Source organism: Ascaphus truei, chromosome 12, assembly GCF_040206685.1.
Source record: "Ascaphus truei isolate aAscTru1 chromosome 12, aAscTru1.hap1, whole genome shotgun sequence".
Lineage (NCBI taxonomy): Eukaryota > Metazoa > Chordata > Amphibia > Anura > Ascaphidae > Ascaphus > Ascaphus truei.
Window position 1 is genome coordinate 31547803 of NC_134494.1, and position 23578 is coordinate 31571380.

Sequence of the window (23578 nt, forward strand, 5' to 3'; positions counted from 1 at the left end):
CTTGAGGCACAGGGAGATAAAGTGACTTGCCCAAGGTCACAAGGAGCCGACACCGGGAATTGAACCTGGTTCCCCTGCTCCAAACTCGGCGCCCGTCAGTGTCTTACTCACTGAGCCACTCCTACCAGGAGCCTCGGTTTGTTCTGTCGTTACCAATCAAATCCGTTCTATTTTAGGAATGGTTTTGCTTTTTAATGTGCCTTACATTCAATAATAAAGTTATATTGCGAAATTAAAATAAAAACTGTTTTCTGCCTAATCATTCTAGGCGTGTCGGGAGATCTTAAAAAATATGGAAAAAGGACTAAAACTAGAGCAAGAAATAATGTATTTGAATACAGGCGGTCCTCGGTTATCCGTCGGAATGCGTCCCGCAAACTGCCGGCGGTTAGCGGACCGTCGGATTGCGGGTCCATGTTAATCGGTGGCGGTGACCGTTGGATAAGCAGGTCCGGTGGCGGGCAAAGCGTCAGGCGGACTGCATTATGCGACGTCGGTAAGCGAGGACTACTTGGCAATTGTGTCAAAACCCCTGGAAGGCAGAAGTGTGAGAGGATAGTGGCTTTCATGTGAAACAAATAATCACATTTTTGTATCCTCCTGAATAAAATGGGAATGTAGGCTGTGCGGCTACGGTACAGTACCGCGCGGCTACGGTACAGTACCGCGCGGCTACGGTACAGTACCGCGCGGCTACAGTACCGCACTGACGCTTTGAGACTTTGGGTTTCGGCCCCAGTGACTTTTTTTTTAACATTGTATCATTTGCTTCCCTCCAGGCCCAACAAGGATGTTGCACTGGTGAACATGGCAAATGTTTTGCACCGAGCACATTTCTCTGCCGATGCGGCTATTTTGGTCCATGCCGCCTTGGATGTATCCAGCGACTTTCTGACCAGTCACTACACCCTGGGGAATATTTATGCCGTGAGTAGTTAGGATTTTTCCTTTTTGGGGATTTGCCTTCAGACGCTTCCTAAAAAGTTATGTGGTTTCCTTTTTTTTTTTGGTTTAACTTTTTGTAGCACAAACCAGGATTTGCCGTTTAGGCATAGGTGGCCATCTCCAGTCCTGAAGGGCCACCAACAGGTCAGGTTTTCAGGATATCCCTGCTTCAGCACAGGTGATGTACAGTGTGGCTCAGTCAACGACTGAATCCCCTGTGCTGAAGCAGGGATATCCTGTAAACCTGATCTGTTGGTGGCCCTTGAGGACTGGAGTTGGCCACCCAGGGGCAGGAGCTACTTTCTTTAGAGGGGCTGCCAAGCAATACATTTCATGCCCCCCCTGACAATAAAAGGCTTGGTAAAGAGAGCCTATCTTTTTTGCAACTCATTTGCTTATGCTTCCCACGATCTGTTAGATGCTCGGAGAATACAACCACTCTGTATTGTGCTATGACCGCGCCCTGCAGGCCAAGCCCGGGTTCGACCAGGCGGTGAAAAGAAAGCATGCTGTCCTCTGCCAGCAAAGGCTGGAGCAAAAACTGGAAGCTCAGCACAGGTGAGAAGCCGTGACCAGCGGCCCCGGGTCACTGTGATTAGCGGGCTTTGTTTTGCAGAAGCTCTATTGGTCTTTAAGCCAGGGTTATTTGCAATGTTTTGCAACAGTTTCTCAATCAGTGTGGGTATAAAGAAATACACGTACACACACATTGCTTATTTTCTTTTTTTGTGTGTATTTATTACGGACAAGCCTATGAATATACCTCTCTCTGGTTCTATACATGCTAATCTCATCCTCCAAGTGATGCTTGTGCTGTAATTCTTTGCTGATTACTTGAAATGTGGATCTATTCTGAGAACCCAGAAATATAATTACTTGCGCATTACATGAGCATTACCTGCGCACGTGAGCTTGTCAGAGGCGCCTATTTTAGGTTGAACACGATATATAGCTGTCATATGGTTACTTTGTAACAGAGGATATATATTTAAAACCAGAGACAGAACATGGAACACAGACAGAGCCCAGTGCTACATCCATTGACACAAAAACACGGTACAGTGTATATATAGGGGGATATCTTTTGAATAAAATGGTCTTTTAGTTTAACTCTTTGGCCAAAGTGTCGTAAGCCCTTTAGCCCCTCCAAGGCAGACCACGTCTCAAGGGTCCTAACACTAATATAAATTCTTAATAACCTGAACATTACCAGGAAGAATGATTTTTAATCTGTCAAAATTAGTTGCATAGTTCTAAGTTTGATTGAAGCTCTTATTAACATGTATAATACCAGGAAAAGCACTCTGTATTAGATTTGTCGCAATTAAACTGCATGCAAGTTCCCATGAGTGTGGAAGGTGAAATGGAGTGAGCTTTAACCATTTAAAAGTGGGAGGTGGTGAGCTTCAATGGTTAACGGAGGATATAACCAGGTGTGTGTTTCCCTCTGTAAGGTCCCTCCAGCGGACATTAAATGAACTGAAGGATTACCAGAAGCAGCACGACCATTACCTGAGGCAGCAGGAGACCCTGGAGAAGCACAAACTGATCCAGGAGGAGCAGATCCTGCGGAACATCATCCACGAGACCCAAATGGCCAAAGAGGCTCAGCTGGGTAATGCGCAGAATAAATGTTGCAGCACAGAGCGTGCACACTGTTGGCATCCCTCTGACATCAGAGGAGACATCTGTCATGGCCCTTTGCTCCTGCGCCTTTAACCTCCAGGCTGTTGCAGGGGCCTGCAATGCATTGCAGAGCTATGCGCAGCTGGTCTGGCAGCTACGGGGTTAAAATGCGATCACACAGCTTGTCGCAAAAAGTCCTTTGCCGTTGGCCCAGCACTAAGCGCCACTAACAAATGTGTGACCAGGTCGTTCTCCGAGCACCGCAGTATAATACTCCCAACACCTGGCAAGCTTCAGCTTAACCTGCGAAAAACTCATTGTGTTTAACAGCGTTTAATTGAGAGAAATGCATTGAGCGCTCAGATGTTAACCACTGAAATTCCCTGACTGTTTCACCTTGATGTTCGCGGTTTGTGAAGATCACGGGATCATTTTGAAAGATCCCGTATTGCCCTTTCAGGGGATGGGTTTTATGTTTATAATTCGATGCTTTGTTCAGATGTGAGCAATTTGAAATGTGAAGTGCCCGGGAGGTGAAAATGGAGCTCTCCCCAGAGCCAGGCGCCATCTGACGCTACCATGGTAACCCGAGGCACTAGAGCAGTGTTTCTCAAGCTTTTAGTGCTCACAACACACTTGGAAAATAATTTTTGCTTTGCGGCACACTACAATTAAAATGTGTTTTGTATGGAGTTTAAGCCAATAGCCAGGATCGGGGACCTAACATTCATTCAGCGCCGATATAGCCGGGTAATAAAACTTGCCCACCTGTTTCACCTTGCCCGGGTTTCAAACGCGGGTGTCTGGGTAGAAAATTTAAATTGAGAGTAAGGATTTAAGTATAAAAAAAAAAAAACTACACGTATTTTTTATAAATGTATATACTGGTTTTTTATATGTACCTAATTGACCAAATAAAATCATGTCAGAATCAATTTTTGTTATCAAAATAAGTTAATAATACTAATATTAATGTGACATAGGTTCAACTTTATGGCCGTATCTTTTTTTCCCCCCCAACCTCACTACAGTACTATGTAACGTGGATACAATGTGAGCCGTCTGCAGCGCAAGGTTCCACATACTAAGGTTATAACAAAGAGTGATAATGTTTGTAATGGAGCTTGAATAAGGAGTTAATAGCCTATTGGAGAAGCTTGTAGCGCGAGGTGTGAGCTGTGTGCAGACCCTTATACTATATAAAAGTATAGCTGCGGTGAACACAGGCAGATTCGGTATGGAGTAGCAATACTCGCAGTGATTACCGAGCTTCTTTTTCCTTCTTCTCCTGGCAAAAACAGACCTCCCAAGGCAGGAGACCTGTATCCCTCAGTGCGTGGCCGCCATCCGGTTATACTGTACAGCAGAGAATGGAGGATCGGTGCCGCCGCCGCCGCCGCCTTCACTCCGTTGTATTCAGACTCACCAGGAAGTGGTCGGTTTAAAAATTTTTTTATTCAGCTACATAAAACAGATACTGGAACAAGGACAGACAACTAGAGAACCTCCTCCCACGCGTTTGAGGTTCCCTAATTGTCTGCCCTTGTTCCAGTATCTGTTTTATGTAGCTGAATAAAGTTTTTTTTTTTTTTTTTAAACCAACTTCTTCCTGGTGAGTCTGAGTACAACGGAGTGAAGGCAGCGGTGGCACCGATCCCCCATTCTCTGCTATGTAACGTGAGCTGGATGTTTTCCGGTGATCCGTTGACATTAGGACGTGCTCATTTCATCTTGAACACGGTTGAGTCTTGTCTTTTTTTTTTTGCATTTAATGCTCGTATGCGTGGAAAATCCCAACGTGCATAAATAAGACGTAGAAATCTGCATCCAAGCGGTCTTGAGCAATTTCAAAATATTCTTCTCTAACAGAAATCCAGAACATATCCAGAGATCACGTGGCGTGTTTTTGATTTTAAGGCCGTGATAGGCTGTGAAATAGAAGCTAACTCTTCTTCGGACATTTGTCAAATCGAAGTCAGATGAAACTGGCAGAAACAGGTTCCCCCGCTCTACCTTTCCAGATAATTATTTGTTGTTTTTTTAAATGACGGTAGCTTATCCGTAGAAGTAAGAATGTGTCCACGTCGCCCTGGCATACTGCTGTTCATAGTATTCAGGTGCCTAAATATCTCTGCCAGGTATGCTAGTTTGGCACACCAAAGTTCCCTGCTAAGATGTCACAAAAACTTGGGTTTCCCTCTGATACCCAAAAAAGGTAATCTCTCTAAGTTCATAGTGCACAAGTTAACACTTTCCCTTTGATAACCACCGTACTTGTGTGCGTAAAATTAAACATTCGTGCTGCAAATCCATAGCTTTACAAAGCTCTTTTAAGAGGCCGATCTTTCAAAAAATTTACCATTAGGGCAACTTGGTCTAATACAGACTTCAATTCCATCCCTCGCGTCTCTCCAACAAGGGCTTCCCTATGCAGAAAGCAATGGGTAGGTATTGTCCTATTTGGATTTTGTTGTTTTTTTAGTGCGACAAAGTCTTTGACAGATCCCAGCATGGATGGAGCACCATCGGTGCATATACCCACACATGACTTTCATGAAAGTTCCACATTTTCTAAGTAGGTAGTCAAAGTATCGAATATATCGTGACATCTTTGTTTGTTTTTTTAGAAGTTCTCTGAATCATAAAAATTGATTTATCATTTCATTTTCGTGAATGAAGCAAACAAACGCTAACCGTTGTGCTTTACCGATAATGCCAGTGGACTCGTCACTGGCAAAGCAAAATCGGACTTTAGAAACATTTTCCTCTGTTAGATGACATTTCTATTCTTCTTCAAATTGTATCATCGGAGAGCAGAATTTTGGTAATTTCTTGTACCGCTTCATCATCTAACATTGTCCTAACATTCGTACGGCACGTTGGCAAAATAAGTGACTCTACTATAGTATGTGACTTCATTTGCTGAGCTATGATTTCTGTTACCTGATAAGCAGTTTGAACTTTATCGGACACTTTTACGCTTTTTTCGGAGTAGATCGCTTGTTCGATTTGCAGTTCAACCAACCTTTTTAAATGGTTCAGATCTTTTCTACACAACCAACACACTTGCTTCACAACGATACAGTACGTATATACGACGACGCAGATGGCGCATGCGTGTGATTCGCCAGCTCCCACTCTTTCATTGGTGTAGCCGGACTTATGGGCCATTTTCACTTGTTCGTGAATATACATACTTGATAAGTCGTAAATGTAAATAAACTTTAAAAAGCTGCATGCCGCAGCCAGCTTTGCGGCACACCGTGCGGCACACCGTGCGGCACACCGGTTGAGGAACCCTGCACAGAAATTGGGAATACAATTATTAACACTTTTTTTATTTATTTTTTAAGAGTAGGACATGCTTAGGTGATAAAATACTACTAGCATCAAAAGAGTTTCTCGTGCGCTTCTGGGAGGTGAGGGTGCTGGTTTGATGGGCTGTAAATTTAACAAATAAAAAAACATGTTAAAGCATTTGGGCTTTTACACCTTACAAAGCAATATGACTATTCTGTGAGTGACCGTGGTGTGCTTTCATCATTGGCTCTGTAACCGCAATGTCATATGCTTTGTCTCCCCAGGGAACCATCAGATATGTCGTATGAGCAGCCAGAAGCAGAGTGTGCACTGCGCATGGGACCTGCCCGTGCGCTACCACCGAGGGGACATCTTTGAAAATGTGGAATACGTCCTGGTGAGATTCCTGCCGCTCCCCTTTTTGTGTTTTGGGAAATAAGGCTCCACATTGTAACATACATGTATTACTAGATTATCTTGTGCACTTGATATCAACAGTGTCTGTCTGTGTGTGCGTGTGGGAGGGTAGGAGATAAAGGCCCCGGTGGTGGGTAGTTATGGGCTTAAGAGACAGAGTGAGGGGGGGGGGAGGAGGGAGAGGGGAAACAGAAAGAGAAAGAGAAGAGCCCACTGCCTACATCCTGCCCTGGAGAATTGAGGTGCCCTGCAGAGCTGCCTGTTGGAGTGTCAACGGAGGTGCTGGTCAGGGGAGCCTCCCTTTCACCGGCCTACAGCATGCTGCCTCAACAGGCACCTCCATGGTCACCTTCCAGCAGGCGCCTCTAGCAACACCTTCCAGGAGACTTCCTTTGCAGGGTGTGCCGGCATGGGGACCGGGCCCTTTTACTCTCCGGGACAGGAGACGGCGAAAACTCTCTTTGTGAACCCCTTGTAACATCATGGGACAAGTGGAGACTTAGTGGGGCAGCGGGGCCCAAAGTTAAAAATACGGGGTGAGCGGGGATGGATAACACTAGTATTGCACAAAGCCCTGGAACACAATCCCGATCCTCATATTAGCACAGCAATGGTAATAATGTCTTGCAATATAGGTCGCAGCAGAAACCATAATAGTAACAAACTCCTAACATTACAAGAAATGTAAGATGCGAGAACGCAGTCTGGGGAATGCAAACACTGAGCTATGATGTTTTCTCCCCTCCCCCTATTTTTAGCTTTGGGATTTGGGTCCCGTTGGCCCCACTAGGCTCCACCTGTCATGACTTAACCAGGGGTTCACAGACTTTGGGGGGCCTTTCGGGGGTTATAGGATGTTGGTTAGTGTATAAATGTGGTCTCTGTTACACCCGTAGTGCTCTTGATAAAGGCTCTGCTGAGAGCAGAAACATTGAGATTAAATTCACCCGTTTGGAACTTGAAGCGACTGTTGTGCGTGCGTGTGTGTGTGTGTGTGTGTGTGTGTGTGTACATGTACATACACATGTGCTCACACACAGCACTGTTTGTCCTTTTAATTGTGAATATTCTAATTTCTTAAGCTGTGATAACGATGGTTCTCAAAGTCCTGCTCACGAAGACTTCCTTGCAGCATTTGACTTGCATTTTAAGGATGCAACTCCTGGTTCTCTCTTGAAAAGGAAAAAACAAAACAGACATTTTCTCCTTTATTTTACATTATTTTATATTCCTATAGAAATATTATCTGACATGACATATCCATCGCTAGCAAAAGAACATGCAGTATTAAAATATCATTCCTGGGAACCCAGCATGCTTTATCCCCGGTGTCCACCTGAAACACAGCATACATTTAAGTGTGCAACGTGTTTTTGTTTCACCCCATTTAAAAAGAAGCTTCAACTGAAAAAGAAAACCTTTCATTGCACAGAATGGTCCCGTAGCAGCATCATTCCCAAACAGCCTGCACTCATGGCTACTGTCCCACACTCGGTCACTCCTACCAACCATTGTGTCCAAGCACTGCCATCTACTGCACTTATTCCCTCACCTGCTGTCTCTGTAAGCCTCCCAACATTCCACTTAGATTGTAAGCTCCCTGGGGAAGGGATTTCCTATTGTCTGATTTTGCTGCGCTTATTGTATTTTTATAATTCACTGTACTGTATTCTTTGTGAAGCGCTCAGTACACTTTTGGCGCTATATAAGTAAAGATATACAATACAAGACATGTGATAACATGCTGCTCCCATGGAGTTATGCACTTGCTCATCCTGTTATCCTGTTTTTAGTTTGGCGAAGACACGTCATCTGCTCACATGACTTCTGTGAATCTGGACCTGCAAGCAAACCAGAGCGTCCTTCAGCGTCTCCCCCCTGTGCCACGCTCCGTCATTAAGGTGTGGGACATGGATTCGGGCGCTTCTGGTGTAAGTGAAATCCTGCTTAATCCTTTGATAGCAAATCTCTAAGATGCAATGTGCACGTGATGCTTGTTGGCAACCCTGGGTGGATAAGAGTTAGGCAGATGTCTCATGTGAATGTGAGGACTATTCGTCTCTACATAAGTAAAAAGTCCACAAGGAGAGGAAGGGGTTTGTCACGACCCTTCTCCCCCCACGCCCCAGCCAGAGGAGGAATATGCTGCACTGTATAATTATGAATTGTATGTTTCTATCCATATCCAGCCCTTAGCTGATCCTTTTTTTCTTTTTATTCCTGGTTTGAGATTGTAAGGGGTGTGGTTTGGTAAATTGCACAGCTGATTGGTATGTCTGTTAAAAGAGGCTTGTAACGAATCCTGAGGTTGTGAGTGCTGAGCTGTGTGATTGCATCGTAGTGTGGTCAAGTGCAGTGTGTATTAAGTGTGGAGTTGAAAGAAGGTATATAGAAGTGCAGTAAATTGTTAGCACGTAATACTCTATAGTGCAACAATGAACAGGAATTGGAATGCAGATCTTGCCACATGTATGTGCACTTGGAGCAGCTTTTCCAGGGAGCATACCGCTGTGAACAGGTGGTCTCTTTGTAGTCCCAGATTGTTGATCTGAACAGGAAACTTGTAATATTGAGCGTCATTGACTATCTTGCAAGGAATTTAGTGCTCACTGAGCAGGCCCTGGCTGGGACTACTGGAGCAGAGGGTCGATCTGAGAGTGAGTATCAGGAACCGCTGGGTAACAGAAGGGGAAGCAGGAGGAAGAGACAGGCCAGTTCTGAGCTGACCCATCCCAATAGATTTGCCAGATTAAGTGAAGATATTGGGAGTGTCGGGGCTGGAATGGCAAGGCTGGGGGAGACTGATTTCTCTAGCAGCCAGGGAAATAGTTCCTCCAGCACAGAGGGGACTCTGGATACTCCGAAACAAAGAAAAATTGTGGTGGTAGGGGACTCCATTATTAGGTTGTGGGATTGCAGATCGGGTAAACATATTGTTGGGAGGGGATGGGACTGACCCGCGGTCTTTGTACAAGATGGCTGCAATGACAAAGTTAGAGAAAGATGGAGGGTCCTAAAAAGTTATTTCAGGGATCTAGGCCGCAAGGGACCTCCAAATACTACCATTGCCATGCGCTACCCCAGGAAAACAGTTAGGGCTTAGGGAAGTTAATACATGGCTAAAAAAAGTACTGAAGGAGAGTTTGAGGTTTTTGAGCACTAAGAGTCCTTTTCGGAGTGGTGCTATCTTTATGGTTAAGGATCGATTGAACCATCAACAAAGAGGGATTGTCTATGCTAGGGGGAGGATGTTAAAAAGATATTGTATGTCTTTATTTATATAGCGCCATTAATGTACATAACGCTTAAGGTTGAAGGAGATTTTAAACTAGGGAGGAGGGGATAGGGACAAGAAACAGATAATGAACTAGACATAATAGATAGGAATGGGGAAATAGCTATTGGTCATGGAAGTAGAGTGGGGGAAAGTGTGAGTTTGGCAAGCAGGGAGGCAACCATATTAAGTACAAATAACACCAGAAAACGTCTAAAGACTAAATCGAATTGGAGTAGAAAGGCAGGAGCCGATAAGATAATAGTACAGGCTGAAAAAAAACTTAAATGCATGCTTGCTAATGGAAGAAGCCTGACAGATAAAATGGGGGAGCTTGAATTAATATCTGCAAGGGAGCAGTATGATATCATAGACATTACTGAAACATGGTGGGATGCAACTCATGACTGGACAGTTAATTTAGAGGGCTATTCCCTTTTTCGGAGGGATGGTGAAAATAGAACAGGATGCGTATGTTTATATGTTAAACTGGATCTAAAACCTATTATAAGGGAAGGTGTTTATGACGGGAATGATGAAAATGTAGAGACCATGTGGATAGAAATTAACAGTGGAGGTAAAAGTATAAATAAAATGTAACCATTATATTTAATATTCAAGGACTCTATTTCCACAGGCTCAGTACCACAAGATTGGCGTAAAGCAGGCGTGGTGCCTATATTTAAAAAGGGAGCTAGATCACAACCGGGGAATTACAGACCTGTAAGCCTGACTTCAATAGTGGGGAAACTACTTGAAGGTTTAGTATGGGATAATATTCAGGAATACCTAATGGAAAACATAATTATTATTAATAGTCTGCGTGGATTTATGAAGGATAGATCGTGCAAAACTAACTTGCCAAGCGTATTAGTTTCTTTTAGGAGGTAAATAGACAATTTAGACCGGGGTAATGCAGTTGATGTGGTCTACTTAGATTTTGCTAAGGCTTTTCAAAAATTAGGAGAATCTTTGATGGAGAAGGATTTAGGAGTGCTTGTAGACAGCAGGCTTAGCAATAGTGCCCAGAGTCATGCAGTAGCTGCAAAGGCAACCGAGATCTTATCTTATATTAGTCGGGAAAGGGAAGTAAGCATACTTATTCCCCTCTATAAAGCATTAGTAAGTCCGCACCTTGAGTAGGGAGTACTGTTTTGGGCACCACTCCATAAAGACATTATGGAAATAGAAAAAGAGCCACCAAATTAATAAAGGGGATGGATAATCTGACACGAGGAGAGGTTAGCTAAATTATATTCTTTTACAAAGAAACGAGGCGGCTAAGAGGGGATATGATAACTATATACAAATATATTTGGGGACAATTCAAGGAGCTTTCAAAAGAACTATTCATCCCAAGTGAAGTACAAAGGACTCGGGGGATTCGCTTTAGGTTGGAAGAAAGGAGATTTCACCAGCAACAAAGGAAAGGGTTCTTTACAGTAAGGGCAGTTACAATGTGGTATTCATTACCCATGGAGACTGTGATGGCAGATACAATAGATATCTTCAAAAAAAAGGTTAGACATCTTTTTAGAAAGAAAAGGTATAAAGGAAATAACAAATAAGTAAAAATGGGAAGGATGTTGATCCAGGGAGTAATCTGAAATGCCAATATTTGGAGTCGGGAAGGAGAAATCATTGGATCATTTTTCACTGGGGTTTTTTTTTTTTTTTTTTTGCTTCCTCTGGATCAATATACTGTAATTACGGATATAGGATGAATATCCGTCATCTAAATTGTAGCATAGGTTGAACTTGATGGATGTTTGTCTTTTTTTTCAACCTTATCTACTATGCAAGATGTATGGGTTTCATGGGGTTTCTTCAGTAATAAAATTGGGGTCTCCGCTCCTGTAATTTCCACTTGGTAGTTTACCTGGCACAATCCAAATAGCAGCCACAGCAATGTTCATGTTGGCAAAGTAATAACCTGTGATATTGTAACCCTCACACATTACATAGGGCTTGGGGGAAGGCCTAGATTGCAAATGAAATATTGTATGTAACTTTGATAGCAAGAGGAGAACCAGCTGTGGCCCAGAAAAGCCGACTGTGCCAAGAGATTCCCAACGATCCCGCCTGCTGAAGATCTTCCAACATATTACCTGCATCCTGAACACCGCGGACTGGGGTGAGTGTCCTATATATGTTTATATCGGTCTGGTCTATATGTCTCTTTTTTGTGGGTTTTTTTCCTGACATCTGCAGACTCGAGTAACACCCTTCAGACCGGGTTCTTCTAACCCAGATGTTCTGGTTTGGTCCATTCTGATAAGAAACCCGTGTGCGGCGAAGTCGTTCTCTTCATTGCAGAGGCGCACTGCAGCAATCCCAGTTATTCAGCGCTCTAGAAAAGGAAACTGCGGAGTTGTATGTAACAAAGCAATCAGCTAAAGTGTTACAGGTTTGAGTGGGGTTTGAAAAAAATATATTTTTATTAGGTTTTCATATGTTTGACACAAAAATACCGCGTGTGAGCACATTCACACGTCTGAGAGGTCTGCAACCCTGCTTTTCCCCATTAGCTCTTGGCATACACTGCTTCCACTGCAGTCAGGGATTCTGGGTAATGACATGCAAATCAGCACACTGTCATCTTTTCCTTCATGTCCATCGTAACATGGAACCCTGTACGCTTATGCTTGCGCATTTACACAGCTTTACAGCACAGCCTGGGGCACAGAAGTGCAGAGCCAGTAACCCTATTCATAGATAGCTTTTTCCTCTTTTTGGGTCTCATCGGTGCGAGGCTGGTTATACTGGCTTTGCAATGGGATGCTGTTACTGGGTGTGCACATCATTAATATTTTATATCTATATTGCCGTTCTTAGTGTAGTGTATTCCACTCGTCCTACTGAAAAACATTACAGATGGCAAAGGCGCCCTTCAGAACTATTAGTATACAGCATGGCCCTGCTTCTTGGCACCCCGCTTTTCAGCGATACGGCGGTACAGAGAAGGGGGCCGCCATAACTGCATTTGCGCAGAACGGCTGGTCCGAGGTCGCACATGCGCAGAACGGGCCAGTCCGAGGTCACGCATGCGCAGAACGGGCTGGTCCGCGGCTGTACATGCACAGAATTAGTGGTTTTCAGAGGTTGCGCATGCGTAGAAGGACGAATTGTCGGTCTGCGCATGCGCACACACTGGTTCTGCTTTCCGGCGATTTTCACTTTGCGGCGGGCCCTTCAAACAGAACCCGCCGCATGCCCGGGGCCCTCCTGTACTGGAGTGTAAGCTCTTCTGCAACTAGACATCAGTAGTACTGAGCTATACCAAACATTTCAAGAATGGCAGGTTAGATATATACAATATTCATTATGTGTGCTGCCGGTCAAATATCGCCTATCCACAGTGTGTATAACCAGACACAAAGCAGGTTATGGTGAGTGACATCAACCCTCTCCATATGTATATGGCGAAGATTATTTCAACAGAGGGAGAAAGTCCCCTCGCAGGACGACCTCAAGAGACAAACCAGATGATTTTAGCATCTACAAATGGAGATCTAATGCAAAAGAACAGCTGAACATAGCACACATAGCGCACTTTCCCCCACCCCCTGGGAGATATAGCGGCTACTGTGTGTGTGTGTGTGTGTGTGTTGCGTTACCTGTGGCTCACAGGAGGTCTGAGCCTCCGCTGCTGGGAGCCTGATCCGTCTGATACCAGCGCCTCCACCTGTGCAGGATCCTAACAGTGTTGGATAACCCGTCACAGGACAATGTACCCAGTAACACACACACACCAGAATATGGCATAACAATATTTACTAAGTATAAACTGAATGCACACCTATAATACACAACCACACCATATAAGACGTATAGTGATAATCCCGTACAGTATTAGCACAGTACTTGGGTGCAGGGGCACCAATGTCCTAGTGTTCGGCCCACAATAGACACTCCCACCCCAAGTGTGTTTGACAGCGCTGCCCACAACTAGCGTGTGTAGAGTTGGTGCACTTGGTGATACCTCCCGGGTACTCCGGCACCCGGTAGTGCCGACAGTAATATAAAGAGCGGTCCGGTCCCACGACGTCGTCGAGTCCGCCTCCACGTGGGGTGGTGTCCAGCAGGCGTGTCCCACCGTTATAGTCTCTCCCTGTGTGTGGTGATCTGGTCCCAGACCACCTGATGCCAGGTTGCGGTCTCGTCCTGGCTGTGTCCCTCACTCTTATGCTACAGGGGCAGTGTCCCTATCTACTGGGCCTTTCCCTGCAGCAACCACAAGCTCAAGGGAGAGTCGTGGCATAGCTGGGACCTAAGGGGGGTCTCTGGCCAAGTGGGGGGGATTTCAGACACCCTGCACACACACCCTACCCTCTTGTCCCAGCTCCGACTGGCGTGGTCTCCCCAGCTCGCCAAATGTATCTATGTGGAAGCAGGGGGATCTGGCCGCGCGATTGGCTGCTATGTGCCACCTGATCCTGCAGCCCTATGTCCTTCTGGGGGCTGTAGTTCCCCTGCGGAGCTATTCTTAACATGGCTGACGCTTGCGTACCATCTCGCGCCTGCACATCCAAGATGGCATTGCCCTGCATAGGAGAGCCGCCGGGAGCCTCTCCATACCCCCCGCCTTGCTCCTGCAGCCTCCAGGTAGCACCGTACGCTCCCCGGCCCCAACGGAGGTAAGCGGGGACCCAAAGGGGAACCTGGCCACATAGCATTTAAAACATTTTGTATTTTTTAAGTCATTTTTAATGTTGCTAATGTAGGAAGCATTTCCAAAGTGACAGCCCCCTTCACCTTTTTAATAAGCTCTGGCTCTTGAGCCCCGCCCTCTCTCTAGCAGTGAACCAATTGTATCTTCTAACTGCCCAATCAATCATATTCCAGGACTACATTGCCCACAATGCTGTGCAAGAACTGAATTAAATAACCCAGAGCAAGCGATCGATTAGAGGAGAACTGATCGATCTGCAGCTTAGCTAATCATTTGTCAGTGTGCAGATTTTTATTGATGCACATATTGAATGGGGGGGGGGGGGGGAAATATATATATATATATATATATTTATATATATTATTTTTTTTTTTTTTAAACTGCAGCTTTAATATTAAAGTAGGCAAGTAATTTTCCGTCCTTTTCCGTAGGGCCAGCCCAGTGGTATCGGAGCCGAGAAACGCCGGCAGCGATGCGCAGACGCCAGACTGCGCAGCCATTACAGACATGCACAAAAACGAGACCCTGCACCGTCTTCTGGAAGAGCTGGAGGGCAGGTTGGACCTGCAGCTACCGGCGCCAGACAGGCACGCAAAGCGGGTACGTGCGGGCGATACGCGGGTTTGTTAATTAGGCAGCAAGAAAGAAAGAAAGAAAATGGAATGAAAGGCGCAAGAACGTGTCACATTGCGATGGGGATTGCCAAAGTCATTTCCTATTTCTAACAAGCATTTGTTGATCTGTGGTGTTGTTGGCTTGTGTTTTTGTTTACGTTGTGTGTTCTTTTGTTTAGATTTTGCTTTCCCGTGTCAATAAGCTCAGTATTTCAGAAGATGAAATTGGGGACGTTCTGTATCACTCCCTTGTGAAGGTGAGCATGTACGTTCTACTTTCTCTTTATCCAGATGGTCGTTCGCAAACGCTTCTAAACCTTTCTAAGTGCTTCCCTTCTGTCTGGGATAGCACAAAATGGCAGAGAAGAGTTGAATGCATCTGAAATTGTAATCGGAAGTCGCTGTCTTCCCTTCGGAGCCAATAAACAGTGCGGGTGAGAAACGCAAAGGATTCTAGGCGGGAATAGTAATCGGAGTCTCCCTGATGGGACATATTTTTTAACAAATAGTATATTTTATTTTAAGAGGTGGCTAATATTTCAGGTCGTGCCTGTAATAGAATTAAGACGAAAGAAGGATGATGAAGAAATCACCCTGCGATCCCTGTTATTGACATGTGAACATCTTGATAGTCATCTGTATAACCATTTAGTAGTGAATCAATAGTGTTTAAATTCATACAGCGAAGACATATCATTGAGCACAAATAATACCTAACAACATGTTTTCCTTTTTGCTTTTCTAATTTATTTTTACCTTTTTTTTTGTAGAGTTACGTCTTAACCAATATTCTCCATTTCAGGGTCATCATGTGATAAGTCAATCTCAGTGATCCCATCATAGTTAGTATAGCATGTAGGAGTGTACTAACCTGTTCTGTCTGCCCTTGTTACGTCAAAACGAACATCTGAATTTAAAAGTTGATTGCTATATACCTGGATCCCCTCCATGAAAACAAAAAATAGAAAAATATGTTGGTATAAGACCACAGATGTGTGCTGTGTAACCTACAGAAATGGAGAATATATAAATCCTTCATTTAGGCCAGTGGGACTGAGTGTCTTCAGTGTGTAGATCCATTTACACTCTCGCTGGAGTAACCTCCTGTCTCAGTCTCCTTTTCTCGTGCCCCAGGGTACATGTTCAATACCAATGAACTTAAGTGCATCACTGACCCTGTTATGTTATGTCAACTCGTGTCCTGATACTGGTGTATCAGTACTATTACGGATTGAGCCAAGAGGTTCTAGAATTTGGATCTTAAATGCCCTGTGGGTCTTAATAGTATATTTATTGTGTTCATTGGTGTCAAAGATATTCCTTGGTTGTAGGTACCTGTTTACAGGCCTTACACCTGCTGCATGGATGTGATCCTTTTGGCTTAGTGCCTAGCCATGTTCTACTGGATTTTTGCTGAAAGTGGCTCCGTACTAAAATATCCTTAAGATTCCGACTTCTCCTGCAGGTCAGTTTAGGAACCGGTTTTAGGACTTTCTTTAGATCTTGTGTTAACAATGTAATACATAGCGATGTGGTTGAGAAATTAGAAATATCAGTTATTACCCACCTACTTTTTATGGGAAATAATTATTTTAGAGTGGTGTGTGTTGTGTGTGTGTTGTGTGTGTGTTGTGTGTGTGTTGTGTGTGTGTGGTGTGTGTGGTGTGTGTTGTGTGTGTGTGGTGTGTGTGTGGTGTGTGTGTGTGTGTATATATACTAATACTCCTTATTTCTCCATCCATATACACCAATAGGGACCACATAGTATCCACACACACTTTTAGTTGTGCTACAAACTCTCACATTTCCACACCCACCCACACCATTTATATCCCTCTCACTCCACACACACCTTGTGTAGAGCACTGTTTATACTGTGGGCTCTCCATTCATTTTTATTCACACTGATACACATACACACTCTTTCTTCACTTGCTTTCAGTTACCCTTTGACACCTCTAGCCATAAAACACATCCACATCGGGGGAAGGACAAGCACAGATAACATTCCAAGAGACACTGTTTTCAAGTTATCCTTGCTTCATTCATTGTAACATCGCCGGAAGAAGAGATCAGTGTGTCTCGAAAGCTCGCACAAATAAAAGCATTTCGTTAGCCACAGAACGGTATCATCTATTTATTTTTTGATTATTGAAGCTCGGCTAACACGGTACTGATACCTCTACATGGATATATATATATATATATATATATATATATATATATATATATTACTATTTCGTCGGTGTTAATATTATAATAAAAATGTATTATTTTTGACCAATAGCTTTGGCTTTTATTAGCATTTGCTGTCCCATTATGTGGGGAGCATTTGCTACAAGTCACATACACCTACCTTTTTGTAATACATACATACATTGGACTATTTAGTTGTACTTGAATATAGAATATTAGACAGAATGCAGCAAACGGGGATCTCACGGTGATTTCTTCATCATGTTATATATTCTCCCTGTATGCACCAGTCTGTACTATCGGACATTTGAATAGTTGAGTGGTGAGGTGTAATTGTTTGTGCCTGTAATAGGCCTACTCTCTACTTCAAAGTCAATTGTAGGTGCGATTTCATATTTGACTTCTGAATGCAGCTATCAAACCTACAAGCAGTGAGACACCAATAGTACATATTGATAATAATAGACTAAACCAAGTGGGCGCAGAAAGGAAGGAGCAGATAAGATAATAGTACAGGCCGAAAAAAACCCTGAAATGCATGCTTGCTAATGCAAGAAGCCTGACAGATAAAATGGAGGAGCTTGAATTAATAGCTGCATGGGAGCAGTATGATATCATAGGCATTACTGAAACATGGAGGGATGAAACTCATGACTGGCAGTTAATTTAGAGGGTTATTGCCTTTTTTCAGATGGATCGAGCAAATAGAAGAGGAGGTGGAGTATGTTTATATGTTAAACAGGATCTAAAGCCTAAATAAGGGAAGTTGTTTACGAAGGGAATGATGAAAATGTAGAGACCTTATGGATAGAAATTGGCAGTGGAGGTAAAAGTATAAAGTATAAAAGGAGGTAAAAGTATAAAGAAAATGTTTGTAGGGATATGCTATAAACCACCAAATATCGGTGAGATTGAGGAAGCTAAAATACTTTTGCAAATGGAGAAGGTATCAAAACTGGGTCATGTTTGCATAATGGGTGATTTTAGTTATCCAGACATAGACTGGAGCAATGAGATTAGCATTACAACAAAAGGAAACAGGTTTTTGGGGATGCTTAAAGACAATTATATGACCCAAATGATTGAAGAACCAACCAGGAGAGGGGCAATACTGGATTTGGTAATATCAAACAATGTAGAAGTAATTGACAAATATTCAAGTCCTGGAACATTTGGGTATCAGTGATTATAACATGGTCTCATTTGAAATAAATGGTCAAAAAAAAAATTACTTGGGTTCAACAAAGACCGTAAACTTTAGAAAAGCAGATTTTAATAAACTGAGGTCTAATCTAGTAGTAATACATTGGGATGATGTTATTGCATGGAAAATGTAGAAGATAAATGGGCAGTCTTTAAAACAATGTTAGAAAAGCACACTTATCAGTGTATACCCTTGGTAATAAGTATAAAAGAAATAAGTCAAAACCAATGTGGCTAAATAAACAGGTAGGGGAGGAAATGGACAAGAAGAGGAAGGCTTTTAGATTCTTTAAGTCAGAAGGGACGGAGGCATCGTATCTGAATTATAAGCAATGTAACAAAAATTGCAAAAGGGCAATCAAGTTAGCAAAAATGGATAATGAAAAAAAGATTGCAATAGAAAGTAAGATAAACCCTAAAAGTTCTTTAGTACCTTAATAACAAAAAAATGAGAAAAGAAAATATAGGACCCTTTCAGTGTGAGATGGGCAGGCAGATTATTGGAGATAAGGAAAAGGCAGAGGTATTAAACAAATTCTTTGCCTCTGTGTTTACCAGGGAAGAATCCATTTCAATAGTAGTGCCGCAGGAGGAAGCAACAACCCCTATATTAATAAATAATTTGTTAACTGAGGAAGACGTTCATAAGCGGCTTGAAAAAATTAAAGTAAATAAGGCACCTGGCCCCGATGGCATACATCCAAGAGTTCTCAAGAAGCTAAGCTCTCTAATAACAAAACCATTATATTTAATATTCAAGTACTTCATTTCCACAGGCTCAGTACCACAAGATTGGCATAAAGCAGATGTGGTGCCTAGATCACAAGCGGGGAATTACAGACCTGTAAGCCTGTCTTCATTAGTGGGGAAACTACTTGAAAGTTTAATACGGGATAATATTCAGGAATACCTAATGGAAAACAAAATCATTAGTAATAGTCAGCATGGATTTATGAAGGATAGATCATGCCAAACTAACCTTATTTGTTTCTTTGAGGAGGTAAGTAGGAATTTAGACCAGGGTAATGCAGTTGATGTGGTCTACTTAGATTTTGCAAAAGCTTTTGATACGGTTTCACACGAGGTTGGTGTACAAAATAAAGTAAATTGGACTCAGTAATAATATATGCACCTAGATTGAAAACTGGTTGAAGGATAGACAACAGAGGGTTGTCATAAATGGAACGTTTTCAGGTTGGGCTAAACTCGTGAGTGGAGTACCTACGGGATCGGTACTGGGACCCCTGCTTTTTAACTTGTTTATTAATTTCCTTGAGGTTGTCATCGAGAGCAAAGTCTTCATCTTTGCTGATGATACTATATTGTGTAAGGTAATAGAATCAGAGCAGGATGTAATTTCTCTTCAGAAGGACTTGGAGAGACTGGAAACTTGGGCAGGTAAATGGCAGATGAGGTTTAATACAGATAAATGTAAGGTTATGCATTTAGGATGCAAGAATAAACTGGCGACTTACACATTAAATGGGGATACATTGGGGGAATCCTTGATGGAGAAGGATTTAGGTGTGCTTGTAGATAGCAGGCTTAGCAATAGTGCCCAAAGTCATGCAGTAGCTGCAAAGGCAAACAAGATCTTATCTTGCATTAAACGGCTGGATGGAAGGGATGTAAACATAATTATGCCCCTTTACAAAGCATTAGTAAGACCACACATTGAGTATGGAGAACAATTTTGGGCGACACTCCTTAGAAAATACATTCTGGAACTAGAGAGCGTGACGAGAAGAGCCACCAAATTAATAAAGGGGATGGACAATCTATCTTATGAGAGGCTAGCTAAATTATATTTATTTACATTAGAAAAGAGGCGTCTAAGAGGGGATATGATAACTATATACAAATATATTCGGGGACAGTACAGGGAGCTTTGAAATGAACTATTCTTCCCAAGGCCAGTACAAATGACTCGGGGGCATCCCTTTAGGTTGGAGGAAAGGAGATTTCACCAGCAACAAAGGAAAGGGTTCTTCACAGTAAGGACAGTTAAAATGTGGAATTCATTACCCATGGAGACTGTGATGGCAGATTCAATAGATTTGTTCAGAAAAAAGGTTGGACATATTTTTAGAAAGGAAAGGTATACAGGGATATACAAAATAAGTAAACATGGGAAGAATGTTGATCCAGGGATTCATTCGATTGCCAATTCTTGAAGTCAGAAATGTATTTATTTTTCCCCTTAATGTGGTATTGTGTTTGCCTTCCCCTGGATCAATAAGGAAGTATAGATATAGGATAAAGTATATGTTTTCTAAATTTAGCATAGGTTGAATTTGATGGACGTATGTCTTTTTTCAACCTCATCTACTATCTACTATGTACCTATGTACCTATGTACCTATGTACCTATGTAAGCTTATGAGCATGTTATCCTCTCTGCTAACTGTTTGCCGGATTTGTTTTAACAAAGTGTTTTTTCTGTTGCCCAACACTGAACCTTCTCACTTTCATAAAATATAACCTTGGGATTTGAAGATCTATCCACAGCCTTATTGTAATAAACTTTTGGTCTGCGTTCCAAAATCCATACGTTTTAATGCACGTTACGATCCATCACTGAGTACAAACTAAATGCTTCCTAATGTAGAAATGCGACGTCATCTGACGGTTCTTTCACGCGCCTGTAATAGAACACATTTGAACTGTTTTTAAAGCTGTATCCGATACTTATTTGAATGCAATCTGTCCCACCTACCAACCCGCACAAGGAATAATCACATTTTGGTAAAGGCGAGACAAGTGATCCTGACCTAGTTGTGCTGACTTAACGTTGTTTTTTTTTATTCCAGCCAGTTGGTCCCATTTGGTGTGTGCTAAACGAGGCGGCTTTGTATTGGCGGGCAGTAGGGAACGGTACCCAAGCAGTCGCCTGTCTACGCAGAGCGCTGGATCTCGCTCCACCCAAATACCATCAGTTTCCTATGGTTAATCTAGCCAACCTCCTGATGCACCATGGGCTTCACCTGGACGCCAGCAAATTGTTGCTCCAAGCAAGAGCTATTAACCAGTCAGAGGTGAATGATTTGCTAAATCTTCCCCCCCCCCCCCTGTTTAACCATCACAGTATGAGCTGAAGTTCCAGTAAACGAATCTGACGAGCATTTCAGTGTATCACAAATGTAACAAAGGGTTTTTTAAACCCTTGGCATAGTGTGAAATGAGTGACGCATCAAGCCTCTCACAGCTTGAATCAATAGGCACATAGCGCCCCATGTACCCAGCGCCCCTTGTACCCAGCGCCCCTTGTACCCAGCGCCCCTTGTACCCAGCGCCCCTTGTACCCAACGCCCCTTGTACACAGCGCCCCTTGTGCACAGCGCCCCTTGTACACAGCGCCCCTTGTACCCAGCGCCCCTTGTACCCAGCGCCCCATGTACACAGCGCCCCATGTGCACAGCGCCCCTTGTGCACAGCGCCAGGATAATTACACATCCATTCCACTCGTGTTCAAACAGAGTTACTGAAAGAAAACCTAAGCCATAACCCTAAGCCATAACACACCACTCTATAATTTTTAGAGGTGCATGTTTACTAAGTAGTCGCCTGTTGTAAAACTGACCGAACACCGTTTAGCAAATGTGGCCCCAAAACATTAGATTCTCTTTTCTATGTTCCTATAGCAAACGTCTCGGCATTCCACAGGTCCCGCAGTTGCATGTAAAGCTGGTTGTGGTTTGCACTCTTTTTAAAGGTTTATTTTCTCTTTTTGCGCAGCCGCTAACGTTGCTGAGCCTGGGGAACGCCTACCTGTCCCTCAAGAACTTCACAGGGGCCCTGCAAGTGTTCCGCGCGGCCTTGGATCTCCGCACACGATGCCCCGAGTGCGAGAGCAGCTTACAGCTGATCCGCTGCCTACAGTTCTACCCGTTCCTGTACAACGTGAGCACGTCTGTGTGCCGCGGTAAGCACGCACCCGCCGCACTGTAAAGTCGCACTTGTTGCGGGGCTCACTCGTTTTCCACATCAGTTTCTTCATGGGCCTTTAATTGAGATCTTTATCTCGCATCATAATTATTTAACTGAAATGCCTTTATCATTTTTTTTGTGTTTATTTCCCCTTTTGTATAAATCTTTGATATGGGTCTTTGGTCCCTAAAAGCGGCATCCTCTTAATACTCCCAAAGGGGCATCCAGGGAAAATAAATTGTTCAGAAATACTACATTCCCCTCTCTTGATTGTAGTAGTTCAATTGTTGCACCTGTCCGAAAAAGTGTCAGAGACCTACACCGATACCTCTGCAGCCCTCCTTTCTGAGGATATCACAATCCTCGTGTCACTCAAGAAAAATGGCAGTTTTAGGCTAAAAAAAGAGATCTCAATACATCGCAGCCTTTCATATAAATTCAGTACCAGAATTGGCAGTGCTTAAATAAGATAGTTGATTCCTAGTGAGAAAGGAAGGATATCGCAGTGATTCTATGTAACTATAAATATACTTGTGTAAGGGGTTTGTTGAGTAATACAGGTTTTCACATATAAGTTGGCTTCCTCTGTTTTCCCACCATTGTTTCACCAACGACCATATATTAGCACGTGTTGCTTGTTTGTTGTAATTATTCACAAAGGGCTTTATCCTTTGTCGTCTGAAGTTGCCACTCTGGCCAAAACCCAGTTTATAGTCTGAGGATTTTCCGCGGAAAACAAGCAAAACCGCGGCTTCGAACCACATAGAATGACCCCTACGTGTGAGAGGAGGGGAGAGAGAAAGCAGCAGATGCTCGGGTCCAGAAACCTCAATAAGCGCTTCAGAATCTAGTTTAAAACATTTACATATTCCAGAGCAAAAGGCGTTCCTATAGGTAGGATTTTGCATGTGTTTTGAAGGAGTAAATGCAGCTTCAAGGTCCTCCAGAGTATTGCAAAGACGTGGTCTCTAAATAAAAGGTTTTTTTAGCCGGGCATTTACTCTTGGAAGGTGAATTAATTGTTGGGTTGAAAGTGGGATAAAGGGAGATTACCATTATGCCATAGTATGATCATATTTAAATTAGAAGTCCTCTTCCCCCTCTAGCTGTTTGCATGTGTTCTGTGCCCCTCTTTCCATCATTGAAGGTTCTTCTTGGTCTGCGGTACAGCAATGGTAGTTAAAATATGTAGGTGTGGGCTTGTAAGGAATGGGGATCATTGGGGCTTGTGTGTTGTGACGCAGTATACACTAGTATTAACTCTTTCCATTTTGACCTACAACTCGATCCATTATAAAAGAGACAGATTGAAGATGAAGTGGTTGTTAAAAGATTTAATGTTAACCTTTATGAAGAGTCAAATAATAAAAATAATACCTGATTACAAATGTTCTAGCTCACAGG

General features: G+C 43.1%; 1 protein-coding gene across 3 annotated transcripts in view; it reads left to right on the top strand.

Annotated features, from left to right (window-relative positions):
* TTC17 (tetratricopeptide repeat domain 17) overlaps positions 1-23578 on the top strand; it is a 58164-nt gene that overhangs the window by 13507 nt on the left and 21079 nt on the right. For 2 of the 3 annotated variants that reach the window (XM_075567232.1, XM_075567234.1), the window contains exons 7-16: positions 780-927; positions 1364-1503; positions 2400-2560; positions 6156-6268; positions 8082-8219; positions 11581-11696; positions 14666-14834; positions 15028-15105; positions 21058-21282; positions 21983-22169. In XM_075567232.1, the coding sequence (XP_075423347.1) occupies positions 780-927; positions 1364-1503; positions 2400-2560; positions 6156-6268; positions 8082-8219; positions 11581-11696; positions 14666-14834; positions 15028-15105; positions 21058-21282; positions 21983-22169 (1475 nt within the window). The remainder of the gene's footprint in view (positions 1-779; positions 928-1363; positions 1504-2399; positions 2561-6155; positions 6269-8081; positions 8220-11580; positions 11697-14665; positions 14835-15027; positions 15106-21057; positions 21283-21982; positions 22170-23578) is intronic. The other variant, XM_075567233.1, reaches the window with a different exon arrangement.